The sequence below is a fragment of the Geotrypetes seraphini genome, chromosome 3 (assembly GCF_902459505.1).
Source record: "Geotrypetes seraphini chromosome 3, aGeoSer1.1, whole genome shotgun sequence".
NCBI classification, from domain to species: Eukaryota; Metazoa; Chordata; class Amphibia; order Gymnophiona; family Dermophiidae; genus Geotrypetes; species Geotrypetes seraphini.
This window is the reverse complement of record NC_047086.1, coordinates 273,156,903-273,177,746: the sequence shown is the minus strand read 5'-3', so window position 1 is coordinate 273,177,746 and position 20,844 is coordinate 273,156,903. Positions and strand designations below refer to the sequence as shown.

The 20,844-nt window shown below is 43.9% G+C and overlaps 1 protein-coding gene across 1 annotated transcript in view; it reads left to right on the top strand.

Annotated features, from left to right (window-relative positions):
* Positions 1–20,844, top strand: part of HEATR1 (HEAT repeat containing 1) — a 693,629-nt gene that overhangs the window by 351,081 nt on the left and 321,704 nt on the right. Inside the window, exons 20-25 of the mRNA XM_033935556.1 lie at positions 5,930–6,122; positions 6,541–6,713; positions 7,068–7,232; positions 9,455–9,697; positions 12,715–12,846; positions 13,377–13,483. Coding sequence (XP_033791447.1) covers positions 5,930–6,122; positions 6,541–6,713; positions 7,068–7,232; positions 9,455–9,697; positions 12,715–12,846; positions 13,377–13,483 — 1,013 coding nt within the window. The remainder of the gene's footprint in view (positions 1–5,929; positions 6,123–6,540; positions 6,714–7,067; positions 7,233–9,454; positions 9,698–12,714; positions 12,847–13,376; positions 13,484–20,844) is intronic.

Genomic DNA, 20,844 nt, shown 5'->3' with positions numbered 1-20,844 from the left:
AGGAGCTGGGATGTAACACAAGTATAGAAAGCTAACCAGGTAATAAGTATAGAAACCCAACAGGTCGTGCATGTGCAAGACCGGAGGGTTAGGACTACGATGGGAAGATAGGACTTCAATGAGAAACCAAGGTGGCAAGGGAGCCCCTTCTGGTTTTTCAGACAGGTTGTGACCTGTTTGGGCCGCCGCAGGAGCGGACTGCCGGGCAGGATGGACCTATGATCTGACCCGGCGGAGGCACTGCTTATGTTCTTAAGATACCTTCAGTATCCGTAATGGGAGACTTAAAAGCATACATACCAAGAATGAGAATAGCATAGGATAAGTTTTCTTTGATATGGAGTATTCTACATATGTCTGACCAAACCGATTTCCAAAATTGACCCAGCAGCGGACAATCAAAGATCATGTGTCTTAGGGAACCTTCATACAGTTTACAAGACCAGCATAATTTCGATGTAGAGGGGTCTAATTTAGCTAATCTACAAAGTATCCAGTACGCTCTATGTAATAAGAAGTATGCAGATTGAAGCATAGAAGAGGAGTGTAGGGCTTTACCAGCAGATTCCCATAAGTGAGCCCATGTAGACTCATCTAGTTCAATAGAAAGCTCTCTGTGCCACACTTCCTGCATAGATCTATCAGGGGTAAATTTATAGTTTTGGAGTAATTTGTACCATTTAGAAGCAGCCTTCCCCGAGGCTGCAATAGAGAAACATGCTGCAAAGTATGAAGGCATATCCAACGCATATGCACCAGTTTTCAATATCTTTTCGATACAATGGGTCAGCTGAAGCCACCTGAAAAATTGTGAAGGGGGCAAATTGTGTTTTCTACAAATGTCTTCAAATGAAAACCAGGTATGGCCATCAAACAAATGAGATATACTCCATATACCATGTGCCTGCCACAATTTCCATGAGACCATTTTGTGCTGAATCTTGAATACAGGATTGTTCCATATTGGTGCAGATAATGAGGAAGCCCATGGTGTCTCCATCAGTCGGCCTATAGACCTAATAGCAGTGAGAGTGGTGTGTATCACCGGGTGATGTTCTAAATCTGTGTGTCATAGCATAGGAGCAGCATGTTTTAAGCATAGGGAATCACCTCTCGATTCTAAAGTAGCCCAGAGGGGAATACATGTGAGTTGAGAGGGATAATTCCACACCATGCTTTGACGCAAGAGAAAAGCTAAATGATAGTCATATACACTAGGAAAGTTTACCCCTCCATTCTGTTTAGTACATTTAAGTTTTTGGATACTAATTCTAGGAGTTTTATCATTCCAAAGAAAGGAAATTAAAGTTCTTTCAATTTTCTTGTATTCCAAATTCGGGAGCAGGCTAGGCAACATGGAAAGAATATAGTTAATTACCAGGACAAGCATCATTTTTATAGTATCTAAACGTCCCCACCAAGTAAGCTTGAGAGGTGACCATTGGGACGTAAGGCGTTTGATTTTGGAGATCAGGAAGTCTAGATTATATGTGATTGTATCCTCTAATGTTGGGCCAAAGTAGATTCCTAAGTATCTAATTTTAGTGGAAGACCATGTGAACCCATATTTAGCAAGAGCCTCTTTGATGTCAGGGCAATGAAGTGGCATAATTTCGGTTTTGGATAAGTTAAGCTTATATCCCAATATAGTAGAGTATGTGGATATCAAATCAAGAATAAAGGGGATAGAAGGTGGAGTTGCATATAAAAGGATATCGTCAGCGTAAGCCGACAATTTAACATGAGCCAAGGGTGTACGGAACCCCGTAATATTAGAACACGTGCGGATTGCCGTTAATAGAGGTTCAAGGGCGATGTCAAAAAGGAAAGGAGACAGTGGACAACCCTGCCGAGTGCCTCTATTGGGATGGAAGGGGGCAGAATAAATATCATTAATAAACAATTTAGTTGTGGGTGAGGTGTAAAGTATCTTTATCATTGATGTAAAATAAGATGGGAACCCATACCATTGTAAAACTTGGAAGATATAGTTCCATTCTATCCGATCGAAAGCTTTTTCAGCGTCTAAACCCTTGATCAGTAATGGTTCAGAGTGAATGCCTGTTTGATGTATGACATCAGCCAATAATCTAGTGTTCTCACTGGAAAGACGCCCCGAAATGAAACCCGTTTGATCCGGTGAAATAATATAATGCATACTAGGAATTAATCGGTTTGCTATAACTTTTGCAAAAATCTTGGCATCAGTATTAATTAAGGAGAGAGGCCTGTAATTTGAAACCAATAAAGGGGATTTATCTGGCTTGGGGAGAACAATTATAGTCGCCTCTGTGAAGGACCCTGAAATTTTACCAGACTGAATAATAGACGCAAAGAAGGTGTGAATATGAGATAATATCTGAGGTAAGAATGCACGGTAAAATTCCGGCCTTAGACCGTCCGGTCTGGGAGCTTTGTTGTTAGCCAGTTGTCTAATAGCAACCTCTATTTCAGTACTACTTAAGGTACGTGAGAGGTCTTGTTGTTACGACACTGAGATTGGCGTATGAGGAAGGGATTGCAGAAATTGCATCGTAGTGGCGGAGTCTCTGACTTCCGAGGAGTAGAGATGGGAGTAATAGGCATGGAAATGTGGCACTATATCTGCAGAGTCAGTAACAACACAATTATTGTCACAGTGCAGAGCGGCAACAAAAATTTTAGCAGATCTCCCTTTCAGATATTGAGCCAACTGATGTCCGCATCGATTATTATCCGTATAATAAGAAGCATTTTTGAGCAATAGCGTATGTGAAGCCGATTTGCTCAAAAGTGCATTATATTCCACCCTGAGTGATCGGAGGCGCATCAGAGCATCAAAATCAGCAGGATGAGCCACATGGAATTCCTCAGCAGTTTTGATCTTAAATTCCAATTCCTCTGTGTTTCGTAATCGCTCACGTTTCATATATGCCGCTCTCGATATAATTTCACCCCTAATAAACGCCTTAAAAGAATCCCATAAATTTACCCAGTCAGTGGAAGTGGGACTATTAAATATGAAGAAATCAGTTATTGCAGTAGATATATGCTCCTTGAACTCGATTTCAAGAAGTAAAGAGTTATTAAATCTCCATTGTTTATATGGAGTAATTTTAGTAACATTATGTAAGCACAAAAATATGGCCGCATGGTCTAAATTGCGATTTCCCTAATTGTAGCAGAGGAGAGAGATGTGGACATAGCAGCGCTCACTAAAAAATAATCAATACGAGAGTATGTTGAATGCGGTGGTGAGTAGAATGTAAAAGCACTATCCGTAGGGTGAGTAATTCTCCAGGGGTCTACTAAATCAAAATGATTAATCAACTCATGTAGTTTATACCAAGATCGGGATTTTTTATACGGAGCATGAGACTTACGGTCACTGATTGGGTCAAGTATAAGATTGAAGTCCCCTCCTATGAGATACAGGCTGTCAGGGGAAGCAGAGAGCTGTATGGACAAGTCATTAAAGAAATCAGGTATATCAGCATTGGGGGCGTATATATTAAGGCAAGTGAGAAATATGCCATTAATATCCAATTGAAATTTAATCCATCTGCCTAGTAAATCTGTGGAGTGAGATATCAATTTAATATCCTGCCTTCGTTTAATAATGACCATAACTCCATTCTTTTTATCTACAGCAGGAGAATATAGAATTGGGAGAGCCCAGGACAGGTGTAATTTAACGGAATCTTTAGCTGATAGATGGGTTTCCTGAATTAGGGCTATATCAGGTTGCAGACGGGAGATATATTCGCAAATTTTTTGTTGTTTAAGAGGATTATTGAGTCCCTTCACATTAAGGGAACAGAACGTAAGTGTCATATTAAATCAGAAAGAACATTAAATTTATCTACCAAGTCTACACTTGGGATAAGTATGGTGCACATTTACACATTCTAATATCACAAATCTTCCCTGTGAATCAATCACAATGCTTGAAAGTAGAGTATAGTGCAGACTTATTAATAGTAGATATGCAATGAGGACACAAAAATAAAGAAGAACAGACTCTGAAAGCATCAATGTACCATTGATCCTGGATATAAATTGCCAATACAGTAAAGTAACATGTTGGAATAAGAGCAACACCCATAAGGTATACAGGGCAGAGATTATAGCATGTCAGCAATTGAATAATAGCTTGTATCCAAGAGAGAACAAGAACAAAGGACATAGAAGCACGCATACAATTGCACATATTCAGAATTAAGAACAAAAGTAAGATCATAATAGTAACAGAGAAATGAAATCCAGAAGGATCTGTCATACCAGGTAAAGGAAGAATTAACAGAGTCAGGGTCAGCAAAAATAGACAGGGATAGTGAGGCCACAAAGGCAGACAGCGAACCGCTCAACACAGCCCAGACATACTGAAAAGTGGGTAGTATGAAAGAAAGGCCACAGAGCAGATTCAGAGATAACTGCAGTGCAAGCTAATTAACAATGCTATGGTAAAGTTGCATAACACAGGCAGATGTCTAGCAAACTATATATCATTAATATAGTCACAGTAGGGATATCCAATGAGACTATAAACAGTAATATAACCAGCAATAGAATAGACATACTGTGACTAAGTAGAGTCTATAGAGCTTGGAGCTTGAGACTCCAAATAATCCACCAGCTCGTGAGGATGAGTAAAATTTCTGGTGGTGTTATTGAAGGTGACTCTGAGGGTGGCAGGGTAAAACATGCCATATTTAGCTCTGATGTGCTTTAGTTTGGGTCTGTATTCTAAGAGCTGTTTTCTCCTCTTGGCAGTCTGTTTAGCAAGATCTGGAACTATGAGGATGTTATGACCCTCAAATTTCAACGGATGCTGCAGCTTCGCTCGTCGCATGATCTTCATCACTTGTGTATAGCGCAACAGACGGGCCACTATAGGCCGCGGATATTTGGCCCCCACGTCAATCTTATGCGTCGGCACCCGGTGAGCGCGGTCAATTTCCAATTCATGTTTAAACTCAGTGCCAAGAAGTTTTGGAAACAGCATCTGTAGAAAGGTAATTGTATCCTTGCCTTCCCTCGCCTCCGGAATGCCCAGAACCTGCAAGTTGTTCCGTCGAAAGCGGTTCTGGGCATCTTCAAGCTCCTGCTCCAGTATGTTGATTTTTTTAAATTGGCGCTGCAAGGATTTTATATTTGTTTCGTTCACCTCGATCTTTTGTTCGGCCACGTCCAGACGAGAGCGACAAACCGCCATTTCAATTGTGAGGGAGGCGAGGTCAGATTTTATGTCCTCCGTGTTTTGGTTAGTGGCCGCCAGAATCTCCCGCATGGCGCGAAGTTCCGTCATGACAGTCTGCAACGTGTCACCTTCATCCTTCGCAGCAGAAGATTTCTGCGGCGATATTGGCTCCACATTCTTACGTTTGCCGGTTTTGGAAGCAGACATCGTTCGCAAGCTCAGTCAGCTAAGTCGGTGGGACCTCAGATGCCCGAAGGCAATAGAAATAGAAGCTTTTTAGTGTGCTGGGCTGCGGAGCTCAGTCGCTAAGCTACCATTTACTGTGGTGCTCACTCCCATTCCTGTAAGTTTTGTTGCTGTAACTGCCCTATTCTTGTAAGCTCTGCCTTAACTACACAAGCCTCGAAAACTTATGATTTTAAAATATTTGAGGCTTGTGCAGATGAGGATGGGGCAGGGACAGGAAAAGAGCTCGCGAGGACAGAACGTGAAAATGAGTTCCTGCACGGATGGGGAAAAATCTGTCCCCGTGTCATTCTCTCAGCACTTTGGAAGCTTTTTTATTGTAACTCGTTTAGCAAATTTGAATAAGCGAATCATCAAATCAAAATAAAAACTTGAAACTTGAAGCAACAGCAGCAGTTGAGGAGGAATGGAAATAAGGGGAGAAGTGAGGTATACTAGTAAGATTTACCTCTAATCTAAGTTTACCTATAATCATATATCTATCATTGTTATCTCTTTGGTAAGGTACATCTGGAAGAACCGGAAGATCTGCTTGGATTCCTCTCCATCTTGTGGACATATAACTATAGCCTGTCAGATCTACTGGGCTGCACAGTGTCTGCCCTCTTGCAGACTCAAGCACTGTACATTGGCCATGTGGTGCTTGCATCTCAGGCTCCAGCGAAGCAAAAGCAGCTTGCTTCTGCCTCCTCTCCAGGTACTGGGTCTTGGTAGTGAGAGTTGTGCTCCCATATGTTTGTGCCCTTGCCTTCAAGAAATCTGTCAGGCATGCTTAGTGTGATGTGGGTTGTACAAAATATTCTCTGTTAGATCAGTAGAATAAACATAAGAAAGTACCACCTAAAATCCTCCTTGAGCATGAGTGCTAAGAGCTTGTGTATGCTGCAGTCTGAAGCAGAAAAACTACTATGCCAAAAACATGCAATATAGAAGCTAGAATCTTTTTTCTGTTTTTGAGAGCTATATTCTTAAATGATTAGCATGGCTGTTCCAGGTGGATCACCTGCCTCATAATTTTGCAATGGACAAATTAGCTCTTAATGTGAGAAAACTTTCACCCCCCCCCCCCCCACCTTCCTCTCTCACCAGTAATTTGTTCTTTTTTGGGGATACAGTAGTAATTTCAGTGCTGGCTAATCTGCGGAGTCCTGTGCGGGAGGTACGACGCGGTGCTCTTGGCTGCCTGCAGTCTCTCGGCACAGTGACGGAGTCTCCTTTCCACCCTGTAATACAGAATCTACTACAGATGACTGAGGAAATCATAGCAGATCCTGCTTTCATCAGCCAGGTACTCCTGCTTCTATGCAAACTGCAAGATCTGACACTTAGCAACTAGTTCTATGCTATTATGCAGCTCATCAGGCACAACAATGAGCTCAAGAGTCTTATTTCCTGAGTCTGACCTAGAAGGACTTGTCTAAAATACAATTGCTTGAAATTTGCGCTGCACTTTTCCCATTAACTCAAAAGTTTCTGTTTATTTGACTTCTGTACTTGCAAAGAAATTTGTCCCATGATGTTTGGCTATGAATGAAACCTCACACTCTTTCTCACTCTAGTGACAGATTTTTTTTTTTTGGGGGGGGAGGGTTCCCATTAATTCTTCAGGTTATGCTTCCTCTTTCTTTGTTTTATACACCAGGCATTCAGCAGTTTATTTGAGGATCTGGAAACAGCAAGTAAACAGAAATCCAGCCAGAGATTAGCAGAGGCTTTGCGGCAGCTGCTGAATTGCATGCAGTCTCCCAAATGTCCTTCCTTTGTGGCAAAGGTCTTGATGAAAGTGCTTCAAGAGGTGAACGGTGAGGTGTGTATCTAGCAGAGCTTTCTAAGTATACTAGGCAAACTTATGACCAATAGAAATACTGTAAAAATCCTATAGTAGAATTGCAAGAAGCTTACTGCACAAGTCTGCAATGATCAGGTACAAGTATGTGATTTAAAATGTAGACCTGTTAATGCTAACACTTTTGGCAACTCCATAAACTCTTCTTTTATGTTGTATGTGTTATTATTAATTTGCTTTCCCCTTTCTTCATCCAATCTCTCTGGTCCTTTTGACATCTTTTTGTATGTGATGAAATTGGATTATCACCAGATCAGGAGTGGCTGGATAAGTATGGATTAAAACACTTAGGGCTGGATTCACTAAACTCACCAATCCGTGGGTGATCCATGGCTGGGCGACCAATTCACTACCAGTCCTTATGCAAATGAACCCAATCGGAGGCATACCCCACACCGACCCCACGGATCGCTGCAGAGCAATCCCGTTGCATGCGCAGGCCTTCTTTGCCTGTAGATGCGGTCTGCGCTTGCTCTCCACACAAGCGAGGGCAAAACAAAGGGGGGGGGAACAGAACATGCTTTAGCCAGAGCCCCGCTACAGCCAGGAATACAACATGCTTTTAACCAGCAGGTTAAAACCACAAGTTTGCATTGCAGGGAAGGGCGGCAGAGAGCAGGAGATTTGTTTAAATGTTTTATTTTGGTTGGTTTTATTTTTTTAACATTGGGATTTCAGGGCAGCAGAGAGCAGGACATTCGGCAAGGATGTGAGCGACTGGTCCTCTGAAGTCGCTTCTTTTTTGATCAGAAAGCCCAATTGGTGTTCCTTCTTCAGTTTACTGAATCGTTGCCTTCCTACTTTGCATGCCATTTCCCCTCATTTGCATGAGTGGATTGGATTGGGTCGGAGATTGATTGGCCACAAGGTTAGTGAATCAGGTCGGGAAACACTCGCAAACACGATCAGTGTGTTTAGTGAATCTAGCCCTTAGCAGACTGTCTTGGTTCTATGGTGCAAACTAGAACTGGTCTATAGGGGAAGGAAGGAGTCTAAACTAAAATTATAAATATACTGTATATATATTGTTTTACCATGTTTTTGCCAAAAATTGCAGTGCATTTCCTGGCATATGTTTTTGTAGATCTCCTGACAAGATGTGTAACTAAATGAAAGCTTTTATAGAGGGAGGGAAAGATTGGATTAGGGTTCATGTTCGTATTTCAGGTACCTTTGCAGATTTTTCATATGTATGTGTAATATAGTAATATAGGCAAAGATCAAAAACAGTTTGACTGCCATCTTTCTTCAGGAGGAATTCATGTTAATAGGTTGTCTGCTCCTTATGTTCATACAGTTGAAATTGTGTAGTATCTTCAGTGGATCTAGAACACTGCAGCTAGGTTGATCTTCGCAAAAAGCAAATTCAGTTTCCCCGCTTCAGTCAAAACTTCACTGGCTTATGGTGATTTCTAGGATTCACTTTAAATGTACCTGCCTAATTTTCAAGATCCTACATGGCATTCTTCCTCCCCTAATCCCACTATCCTGGAATTCTTCGAGACCTGACACTACCAGATCCGCCCACATACTCAAACTATCTTTCCCCTAGTTAAAAGGCGTCATGTATGCAGGTACATTAGGGAAATCCCTTTTCTTCAAATTCACTGAGCTTTGGAATAACCTCCCTGCTCCTCTGCGGAACCTAGGCTCATTCCAATTATTCCGAAAGCATCTGAAAACCTGGATTTTCTCCAAAACATAAAGCTATCTATTTAAAATGTAAAGCTAGCTATCCTCTTCATAACCTCTAATTTCTTATTATGTCCTTCCCTCATTTATTGAATTACCTGTAAACCGTGCCGAGCTCTATCTTTATGGAAATGATGGGGTATACAAATTTAAAGTTTAGTTTAATAGTAAAGGTGCTGTGGTGATAGTGCATCTTCCTTCAAGTAAGTCACTCAACATTTCACCTAAACAGCACTTTGTTACCTGACCGCTGCAAAACTTTAGTAATGAAAAGCCTTGTCGTGTTTTCTGTTTAAGGACCTATGTATATAAAACTTTTAAATAGTGGCGAAAAAGCTTCCAAAGAATTTTGAGGGCCATAATTTTTCATGATAGCTGTGCCTCTGAGTTACAGCACTCTTAAATGGATTCAAAGAAAATCAGGTTTTAATATCTCTAGGCCTACTGGTATGCATACATTTTCAACAGATGAATATGACTTGTCTCTACAGGCTGTGCTGTCCCAGTTGCTGCCTACAATAGGTAGACTGCTAGAGAGAGTCAAGGATGAGCCCATGATGATACTGAAGGATGAAGCTATTCTGCTGCACCTTCTCCTGCAGAAGTTTCACCCACGCTCAGCAGGGCTCCTGAGTAAGGAACCTCACAGCCTGGAGCTATTCATCACAGCATTACAGACCATGAAGGCACTCCACCATGGGCTGCCAACCATCCAAATCACAGCACTTGGCCAAGTAAGTACCACAGGGAAGAAGTACACAACATTGCAAATGTAAACATTTTTCCCCCATTTTGTAAGGAAGGCCAACTTGGGATCATACCTCTAGCAGACAAAAAAATAGATTTACAAAAGTTACACCACTATGATGCTTAAGGCATGTCTATGTTACTAAATGCTTCTACTCAAAGCAGAAGGAAATAATCAGAGAAGATGTGCTGGGTGATGGTGAGTGTCCTAGGAACAGATTAATTTCTGAATGTATATCAATATGCATGTGTGTCTTAGCCTACCAGTGACCATGAGCACTATGGTCTGGATTCTGCAAAGTCTAATCAGCCAATCGGGATGCATGTTTTTAAAAAAAATGTTCCCCAGGCAGGCCGCCTATATTGAAGGCGCCTCCAGGAGCCTAGGGAAGCCTGCAAGACTGTCTAAGCTCGCCTATGGGCCTTAGGCGAATCTGGGCGGCCCTATGCGTCTCCCTAGTAGAGCGAGAGGCGCTTACAATAAGTAGACGCGGCCGCTATGCTTATCGCGGCAAGGGATCTCCCTGCCGTGATAGGTATAGCGGCCGCCTGTGTCCCCCGTCCTCCTAGAGCCTGGGCCAATCAGGCCTTAGGCTGAGCGGGGATGGGCCGGAAAGGGGCGGGCCGGAAAGGGGCGGGCCTGCCTCATTTCGACGAGGCAGGCCGGCTGGACGGTAGCAAGACCTGTCCAGCCAGCCAACAATTAGAAGTTAGTTGGGAGGGGGAGGTTATGGGGGGTCCGCAGGGTGTGTGTGTGTGTTTGCGCAAGGGGGGTTCTGGGGGGGTGTCCTCTGGCAGGAGGGGGTTGGGCACCCTTCTGCTGGTGATCGGGGGTGTCAGGGGGTTATCCCAACTACAAATTTTTAAAAAATGCTGCGTTCCAAGTTAGAAGTCAGTATCTAAAAAAAACCCCATTTTGGAGTGATAGTGGCTAATAAGTTGAAATTTTCAGCCCAGCATGGCACAGCTGCTAAATTGAACAAATAAAATGTTAGGGATAATCCAAAAAGGAATTGAGAATAAAACTTAAGATATCATTATGTCTCTGTATAGGTCTATGATTCATCCATACACCTTGAGTGTACTCTGTGCAGTTCTGGTTGCTACATCTGAGTACAGAGCAATAAGAAAAATTGGAGGATAAGATGTACAGTATCAGCATCTATGAGACAAACATGGTTTTTTCTTTTGCATAGAGCTTTTTGGACCCCTGTTCATTTACAAAAATTAGATAGCTCTAAGTCTAATAAATGTTAGCACTGTCATCTTGAGGCTGGGACATTAGATCATCTTTTATTCTATTGTCCATATATATTATTATTTTGGAAATCAATTTGGCTTCAAATAAATAGGATGATGGACAATCCAGTAGCCTTGACTTATGATACTATTTTATTTGGTACAACAATGAGAGCAAAAGTCAAATTTTGTCACATAATAATAAACTTTTATTCATATTAACTGGAGTAGCAATTCAACAAATAACATGTAACTGGAAAAATTATGACAGATTAAGTTATAACTTTTGGTGGAATTCGGTATGCCATATATAAAATGGAGCGCACAATAGCAACACAGAAAGGATATTTTGGTAAATTTCTGAAGATTTGGAGACCATTAGCAGATTTTTGTAATGATTAATAACATTTTCCCATAATAAGAGATTTGTTAAGTGGGGATGTGGGTGGGTATTATTTTATTTACCTCACAATATGTATGAATTAATTAATGCATTTTGAAGTATTAGGTTAGATTTTCTGAAATAGGAAGGGAGGGCTTGGGGGGGGCTTTTTTATTTTATTTATATTTGTCATACATATTAAATGATTTACATATCTAAAACATTATAAAAATATGATATATTGTACTTAAAGTATTCATGAAGGAAAATCAAGTGTGTGTTTATAAGATTATATGTATTTTTCTGATACACTTGTTGTAATATGAAAAAACGAATAAAGAAATTTAAATAAAAAGAAAAATTTCAAAGGGTGATGAGAATGATAAAAGTGAGACCAAGTTGCTGGGCTAGCATTCCAATAGCACTGACGTACAAAATAATGGACTTTGCCTAGTAGAGTTGAGGTGTGCAGGTGATACCTCTCTTATAAAGAAAAATAAAATAGGTTAGGTCTTTTCATGTTGAAGAAAAGATGACTCAAGGCATATGATGGAAGTTATGAATGATGTGGAACAGTTAAATAGGGAACAGTATAACTTATCAAACAACACTTTGTGAAGCTAATAACCAGCAGATTGAAAACAAATCATAGATTTTTTTATGCAGCTCATAACTATGCTGTGGAATGTGTTGCTGGAGAATTTGGTCATAGTGGCCAATGTAGCAGGATTCAAAAGAGGCTTGGACAATTCCAGGAGAAAGAATCCATAAAAAAATTAAAGACAGATTTGGGAGAGTTATTGTTTATCCTTAGAAATGAACTAGGGGACAAAAATCTACTTTTTGGAATTTGTCAGATGGTTGTGACCCATATTTGCCGCTGTTGGACAGAATGCTGGACTCTATGGACTTTGATTTGACTCAACATGGCTTTTCTTATATTCTTATTTTCTTACGGTTCCCTTCTAAAGTGTTACTTTATAGGCTTCGTCATTCCCTCCCTCCACCCCACCCATCAGAGCTAAAACTACAGAAGGAAAAGTCTACTCTCTAGAGGTCTTTTATGCCACTGACATGTGTGTTCATACAGTAGTCACTGACATGATAGGTGGCACACAAATGCCTTTTGCTCCCATTTCAGTTATTGTCATTATACACCTCAGTATAGGTAGTAAACTGCAAGGACAGCTTTAGGAGTTGCACCATCTTTTCATATGGCAGCATGCTTGAGACTGGAATTGTAGGGTATGTATCAGAACTGTACACTCAGAGGCTGTTACTGACCGGTATTTCTCCCTTTATTATAGAGAAGTGTGTTGTTCACTGTGGATATTGTTCCTATGTTCTGTATCCTCTCTGAGTGCTGATTTTTGTCTCTTGTAGTTCACCAAGCAGTTCTTTGCTTCCATAAAAGAAGGAAAGATACAGCAGAAGCTTCTGGGAGTGCTCTTTGACTTACTGTTAAACTGCAAGAATCCTCTCTGTGCACAGACAGTGAGCAGTGTCTTCAAAGGAGTAAGCTGTGCATGTATACTCTTTTCTTTTTACTCCTCTTTCCTTGGAGAATGCTGTGAAATAAATAAGCATGTTGTCCCCAGTAAAAAAAAACCAAACAAACTGTATAAAAAATATCAAGCCCTTAACCACAACACGCTAATCTCAGGAGGAGCAGATTTCTTTCTTTGAAGCTTCAGAATAAGTGCTAGGCCTCATAAAAAAAATGAATTGTCTTGTGTGGCACTCTTGCATTGCTTAAAAGTGCAAGCAAAGTATCCCAGTGAAGCAGTTTTTAAAGTGCATCCTGTAACTCACATTGCTAGGAAAAACTAGTTAAGATGTCCCTATGAACTGGTACACTTTGTATTGATGATGTACATTTAAAACACTCTTAAGCAGGTAAGATAGTTTCTTGTGATGCTTCAAGAGCAAATATATCTGAATTTCATCCAATCGTGCTAAACTTTGTACAATCATTAATTCAGTCATTAAAATGATTTGTTTTTTTCATCATTGTTAATATCAACAATGTGTCTGTGTGCTTTCAGATTTCAGTTGATGCTGAACAGCTGAGCCTGGAGCTGGAGCCTCCAGAGAAGGCCAAAAGTCTTTCAACTGTCCGACAAACCAGAAGGCAGAAAAGTCAGCAGCAGAGGTCTGATGCCTAACCTTATGTACTATGATCATATTAGTTATGTGCAGTTTTTTAAAACATTTATTTGTAGTTATGCGTTTACAGAATCAGGCAATAAACTCTTGTACAGATATATAACATGGTAGAAAAATAAGTCACTATAATAGTATTCCAGTCAGAAAAATTAAGTCCCCCAAGTACAAGTCAAGTCCATAGTTCAAACCTGGAGATCCATATATAAAATAAGTAGAAAAAAATTGTGTAAACTTCAAAGCGATAAAGGCCGCAAACTCAAGTGTATGTACACGAATGCAAGGAGCCTAAGGAATAAGATGGGGGAATTGGAAGCTATAGCACAAAAAGATAACCTCGACATCATCAGCATCACGGAAACATGGTGGAACGAGGAAAACGTCTGGGCCACTGTGCTACCGGGATACAAGCTATGGTATTGCCCTATACGTCAAAGAGGGAATTGAGTCTACTGGAGAGAACATGCTGGAAACGAAAAAAAAGGTAGAGTCTCTATGGGTCAAAATTCCGGGAACAAATGGAACAGAAACAAAGATCGGAATTTACTACCGACCTCCAGGGCAATCCGAAGAAATTGATGGAGAAATGACAGACGAGATTAAACGCAACTGCAAGGGAGGCAACGAAGTTATCATGGGTGACTTCAATTATCTGGGGATAGACTGGAACATAGGCACCTCCGGCTGCAGTAGGGAGACCAAGTTCCTGGATGCTGTAGGCCAGGGGTGTCCAACCTTTTGGCTTCCCTGGGCCACATTGGCCTTAAAAAATGTTTCTTGGGCTGCGCAAATGCTGCAGCAAGACAGAGGAGGGAGCCGGCAAGACGGTAAACACCAAGGGGCAGAAGAGTAAAACAATGCATCGCCCTCGACCAAGGTCGCATAAAATATTTCACTGGGCCGCATGCAGCCCTCGGGCCACAGGTTGGACACCCCTGCTGTAGGCGATTGCTTACTGGAACAACTTGTCAAGGAAAAGTCATTGCAGCAAGGGGAAGCTAGGAGGTGCTGTGCTGAACTGCAACCCAAACCACGAGGCAGGCAGGCAGTGGAGGAAGTTGCGGGGTTTGAGGAATCGGAAAGCGAGCAGAGAGAGGAGAACAGAGGGCTGAGAACGGTGCAGACTGAGGCAGGTGGCCAGAGAGCGGAGCGGACAGAGAGAGGAGGTTAAAAGCGGTCAAGAGAGAGGAGACAGAGAGCGGAGCGGACAGAGTGAGAGGGTTAAAAGCAGGCAACCGGAGAGCGGAGCTGAAAGCAGGGGAGGAGAGCCAAGGGGCGAACCCAGACAAAGCGGAGCCATGGGGAAGAGGCGAGAGATAGCTCCGCCCACCCCCGACATCACCAGCCAAACTCCCCCATAAAAGGGGAGGAGCCAACGGTGCGCAGCCGTTCGGCGCGCGGCAAAGGCGCTCGCCTTAGCGGGAGCGCCTTTGCGAAGGAGCCTTGAGAAGGAGTCAGAAGACCGGGCAGCCCAGCAACGACATTTAACTTCTTGAAAATAAACCACAGGTACCTCTTCTATACTCATTTCTCTCTTCTCTCTCTACTCTTTCAGCTAGCTGCGCGCCAGGCACCACCATACACACTGTGGGACATAGGAACGAGAAAGAAGTAATGGAGGCTGTAGGAACACAGCAAAGCTACCCAGTATACTGCATCGAATGTCATATGTACGACTACCTCCCCTCCGGGAGACGGGCGTACATATGCAGTCGATGCCAGGAACTGGATAGCCTGAAGAAGGAGGTCGGGAGATTGCAGGTTCGAGTACAGGAGCTGGAGGGAACTCTGCACGATAGAGGACCAATGCTGGGCAACGGAGGACACCGCCAGAGTGGAACACATCACAGAACAAGTTAGAGAGCTCGAGAATTTCATCGAGGAGGCCTGCAGGATGGTGGAGGCACGGGACCACCAGCTCATCAGGAGGGAACCAACAGGTGGACGACAGAATCCACCAGACACCATGGGAGTAGGACCTTGCGGAGAATCTTGACAGGCAGATGAGGAGGAGACCCGACAGAACCCGGAGGAGGGAATTGAGGACTGCGCCACCGACACAGACCTGAGACCAGAGAGACAGTTGAGGAAGGGGAAATCTGCTATCGTAGTGGGAGACTCAATCTTGAGAGGAGTGGACAGTCACATAGCTGAAGGGAGAGAGGACCGTCTAGTGACATGTCTCCCGGGGGCAAGAACGAAGGACGTCATCGACAGAGTTGAGAGGATCCTGGAAGGGGCCGAGACGGAGGAGACAGCTGTAGTAATCCATGTTGGAACCAACGACGTCAGCAGGAGGGACTACAACAGGACTGCACTAACTGATCAGTTCAGGATCCTGGGGAGGAGGAAACTGAAACTGAGGGCAAGGAAGGTAGCCTTCTCGGAGATCCTGCCAGTACCGAGAGCGGACGCAAGGAGGCAGAGCGAACTACAAGCAATAAACGGTTGGCTCAGGAGATGGTGCGAAGAGGAGGGTTTCCTTTTTGCACTGAACTGGACAACTTTCTTGGGAAAGAATAAGCTCTACAGGAGAGATGGACTGCACCTCAGCACGACGGGGACGAGGATGCTGGCATGCAATGTCCAGAGCGTCATAGATTTGGCTTTAAACTGAGGAAGAGGGGAAAGCTGACAGTCGATCTGACACATCGGACAAAAGTATCAAGTAAGGATACTGAGCAAGGACATTGTAAAAGAGGGCTCGGGACTGAGTGGAAATTTTTGGAACAAGGGCCTAAAGATGCATTACAGGGGCCCAGAGCCATGGACATGGAGCAAGGACATTGTAAAAAAGGGATCGGGACTGAGAGGGAATTTTTGGAAAAAGAACCTAAGGACGCAATGCAGGAGACACAGGCCAAAGATATTGAGCAAGGACACTGTAAAAGAGGGCTCAGGACTGAGTAGGAACTTTTTGAAAAATAACCTAAGGGAGAAATGCAGGGGTCTAGTGCACGAATAAAACTGGCAAGCAGCACTAATAGAGAACAACGGATTCCAGAGGGACAACCAAAAACAGGGAAACAAGCTGATGACGAAACAGACACACCACAGGAGGAGGATGACCGAGACGAGGCTTGGGGTCTGGTTACTCACGAGTGGGACGCCAGTAGCGCCAAACCACGAGGAAAAACAGCAAGAAAGGCGAACAAACGGGACGTACTTTGCTTATACACTAATGCTAGGAGCCTAAGGGCCAAAATGGGAGAGCTGGAAGTCCTAGCCAGCAAAAAGGGACTAGACATAATTGGAGTCACAGAAACGTGGTGGACTGATGACAATAAATGGGATGTGGCTTTACCAGGTTTTAAACTATACAGGAGAGATAGGTCACACAAAAAGGGTGGAGGAATAGCGTTATACATAAAAGAATCCATACCTTCAACCAGGATGGAAACAACAGTAAGGGTGGGCGACTTGGAATCACTATGGGTTAAGCTACCAGGAGGAACTGGAGCAGACACAAAATTGGGTCTGTACTATCGCCCACCTGGACAAACGGAAGAAATCGACCAGGATCTGGAGGCTGAACTGAGGCAGGTATGCAAAAGCGGAAGTGTGGTGGTGATGGGAGACTTCAACTTCCCGGGAATAAACTGGAGTATTGGGCACTCAAACTGCATGAGGGAGACCAAATTCCTGGAGGTCACGAGGGATTGTTTCATGGAACAGCTGGTCACGGAACCAACACGGGGTGATGCCACTCTTGACCTAATCCTCAACGGACTAGGGGGACCCGCTAAGGAGGTGGCGGTACTAGCCCCACTAGGAAACAGCGATCACAACACGATCCAGTACAGGCTAGAGATTGGATCATCAAAGGTAAAAAGAACTACAACGACTGCACTTAACTTCAAAAAAGGGAATTATGATGCCATGAGGAAAATGGTGGGAAAGAAACTCAACGACAGCGCAAGGAAGATGGACTCCGTAGAAAATGCGTGGGCCCTACTCAAGGGCACAGTGCACGAAGCACAGAACCTGTGCATCCCCAAGTACAGGAAAGGGTGCAAAAAAAATAACAAATGCAGTAAAAAAGGTAATAAGTGACGAGAAAGCATCATTCAAAAAATGGAAAAAGGACAAAACAGAGGAGAACCAAAAGGAGCATAAAAAACACCAAAAGGAGTGTCACTGAGTGGTTAGGAAAGCAAAAAGAGAATATGAAGAGAGACTGGCGGGGGAAGCAACAAACTTCAAATCATTCTTCAGGTACGTTAAGAGGAAGCAACCAGCAAGGGAGGAAGTGGGACCCTTGGATGATGGGGACAGAAAGGGAGTGGTAAGAGAAGAAAAGGAGATAGCTGACAGGCTAAATAAGTTCTTCACGTCAGTCTTCACGAGGGAGGACACAACCAACATTCCGGAACCTGAGGAGATCGTAAAGGGGGAGCAGGATGAAAATCTGGTCCAACTAGAGGTAAGCAAGGTGGGTGTCCTCTGGCAGATAGACAGGCTAAAGAGCGACAAATCACCGGGTCCAGATGGCATTCACCCAAGGGTACTCAAGGAACTAAGGAACGAAATAGCTGAACCACTTCGACAAATATGCAACCTATCCTTAAAAACTGGAGAGATTCCGGAAGACTGGAAAATAGCAAATGTCATGCCCATCTTCAAGAAAGGCTCAAGGGGAGACCCAGGAAACTACAGGCCGATGAGCTTGACCTCGGTCCCGGGAAAGATGATGGAAGCACTGATTAAACACAGCATCTGTGAACACATCGATAACTATGGGCAGCTAAAGTCGAGCCAGCATGGCTTCTGCAAGGGCAGGTCATGCCTCACGAACTTATTATACTTCTTTGAGGGGGTAACCAGCCAGGTGGATAAAGGGGAATCCATAGATATCATTTACCTTGACTTCCAAAAAGCCTTCGACAAGGTGCCACATGAAAGACTACTAAGGAAGTTATGGAACCACGGGGTGCAAGGGGAGGTCCACCGATGGATCAAAAACTGGTTGGTGGACAGGAAACAGAGGGTTGGAGTAAAGGGCCATTAATCAGACTGGCAATGGGTCACGAGCGGAGTTCCACAGGGGTTGGTGCTGGGACCGCTACTTTTCAACATATTCATTAACGACCTGGAGGCAGGAACAAAATGTGAGGTTATTAAATTTGCGGAATGCACCAAATTATATCGCAAGGTAAATAACATGGAGGACTGCGAAGATCTCCAAAAAGATCTGACAACACTGGAAGAATGGGCCAAAAAATGGCAAATGAGTTTCAACATAGGGAAGTGCAAAGTCATACATATAGGGGAAAAAATACCCGATATTCACTTACAAAATGGGGGGATCAGCACTAGGGGTGAGCGACCTTGAAAGAGACCTGGGAGTGATGGTAGACACAACATTGAAGGCGTCGGCGCAGTGTGCAACAGCCTCAAGGAAAGCAAACAAAATGTTGGGTATCATTAAGAAGGGTATCACGACCAGAAAGAAGGAAGTCATCCTGCCAATGTATCATGCTATGGTGCGCCCGCACCTGGAGTACTGTGTTCAATTCTGGTCGCCGTACCTCAAGAAGGACATGGAGGTACTTGAGAGAGCTCAAAGAAGAGCAACTAAGCTAATAAAGGGTATGGAGGACCTCTCATATACTGACAGACTGAAAAGGCTAGGGCTTTTCTCCCTCGAAAAGCGGAGACTTAGAGGAGACATGATAGAAACCTTCAAGATCATGAAGGGCATAGAAAAAATAGACAGGGACAGATTTTTCAAATTAAGGGGATCAACAAGTACAAGGGGGCACTCAGAGAAATTGAAAGGGGAGAAGTTTAGAACAAACGCTAGGAAGTTCTTTTTCACACAGAGGGTGGTGGATACATGGAACGCGCTACTGGAGGATGTGATAAACAGGAGCACGCTACAGGGATTCAAAGAAGCTTTGGATAGGTACTTGGAAGACAAAGGGATTGAGGGGTACAAATAAGAGTAGAGGTAGATTATAGGGATGGGATTAGAGGTAAGTTATAAAATTAATCAGGGATCACTATTCAGGCACTAGACCTGATGGGCTGCCGCGGGAACGGACCGCTGAGCAAGATGGACCTCTGGTCTGACTCAGCGGGGGCAACTTCTTATGTTCTTAAAATTTGCGAGGAAATGCAATACTGGACTTAATTCTAAATAGACTACGAGGACCAGCACAAGGTGTAAAAGTAGAAGGGACGCTAGAAAGCAGTGATCACAATATTATCCACTTCAACCTGAACACAGGGGCAAAACATCGATCCAAAATGACGGCCACGGCACTAAACTTCCGAAAAGGAAATTATCCCAGGACAAGCAGGCAGCATATTCTCTACATGTGGGTGATGTCATCCACGGAGCCCCATCGCGGACAGCTTTTCAAGCAAACTTGATTGAAGATCTTAAAGTTTGCTAGGCCTGCGCATGTGCCTTCCCGTTCAGCTAGGGGGTGCGTCTCCTCAACGTGGCCTCAGTTCTTAGTTTTCCGCGGAGCCAGAAAGCCCTGTCTCTCTTCTCTCCATTGATCCTAAGTGCCTTCTTGCACCGCGGCTTTGTTTGTTGTTTTTCTTTGACCAGAGTCGCTGTGCAGCACGTCTACAGTCCTTTTTTATTATTTTTTCTTTTGACATTTTTGCTGGGGGAACCCGGTTTCTGCCTGCCCGCTTGGCCTCATGCGGCTGCGGCCATTTCTTCTACCTATGTCCCGGCCTGTTACCGGGTTTAAAATGTGCACGCAGTGCGGTCAGGTGATCTCGATTACCGACCCGCACCGTTGATGTATCCTCTTTTTGGGTTTTGACCACCCTACCGACTACTGCCACTCCAGCCTCGGGCTCTTCGATGGCGGCAGGCCAAGTTTGCTGAGATCTTCGGGGGCATGGATCAGCCGCCTGACAAGACCTTGACCCCGGTTTCGACCTCGGTCTCAGCCTCGGTCTTGACCTCGGCCTCGAAGGCCTCGACTCTGAGCAAGTTCCCCTCAGCTACGAAGTCCTCGGCGGCTCCGGCTGCTAAGACCTCGGCCTCGGGTAAGTCTACTCTTCCTCCCTCAGGTTCAGCTCAGCTACCGAAGAAGCCTTCCTTGGAGTCTCTGGCATCCCAGGCAGTAAGTGCAGTCCTGCCAGCCTCTATGAGACCTCCTCCAAAGCGTGCCTCCAAAACGGGAATAGTCTACCTCGAGGTCACCCTTATTGGAGCGCACTGCTGCACCAGTTCGACCAAATCCATTGGTCTTGATGCCGATGTTCAAAGATATGCTCAAGGCTAGCTTGACCACGCAGATCTCCTCTGTTTTGGCCCAGCTTGCCCCGACCTCGACTTCACTCCCTGTAAACCAGCCTGAGCGTCGCGCCAAGGGGCCCCGAGAC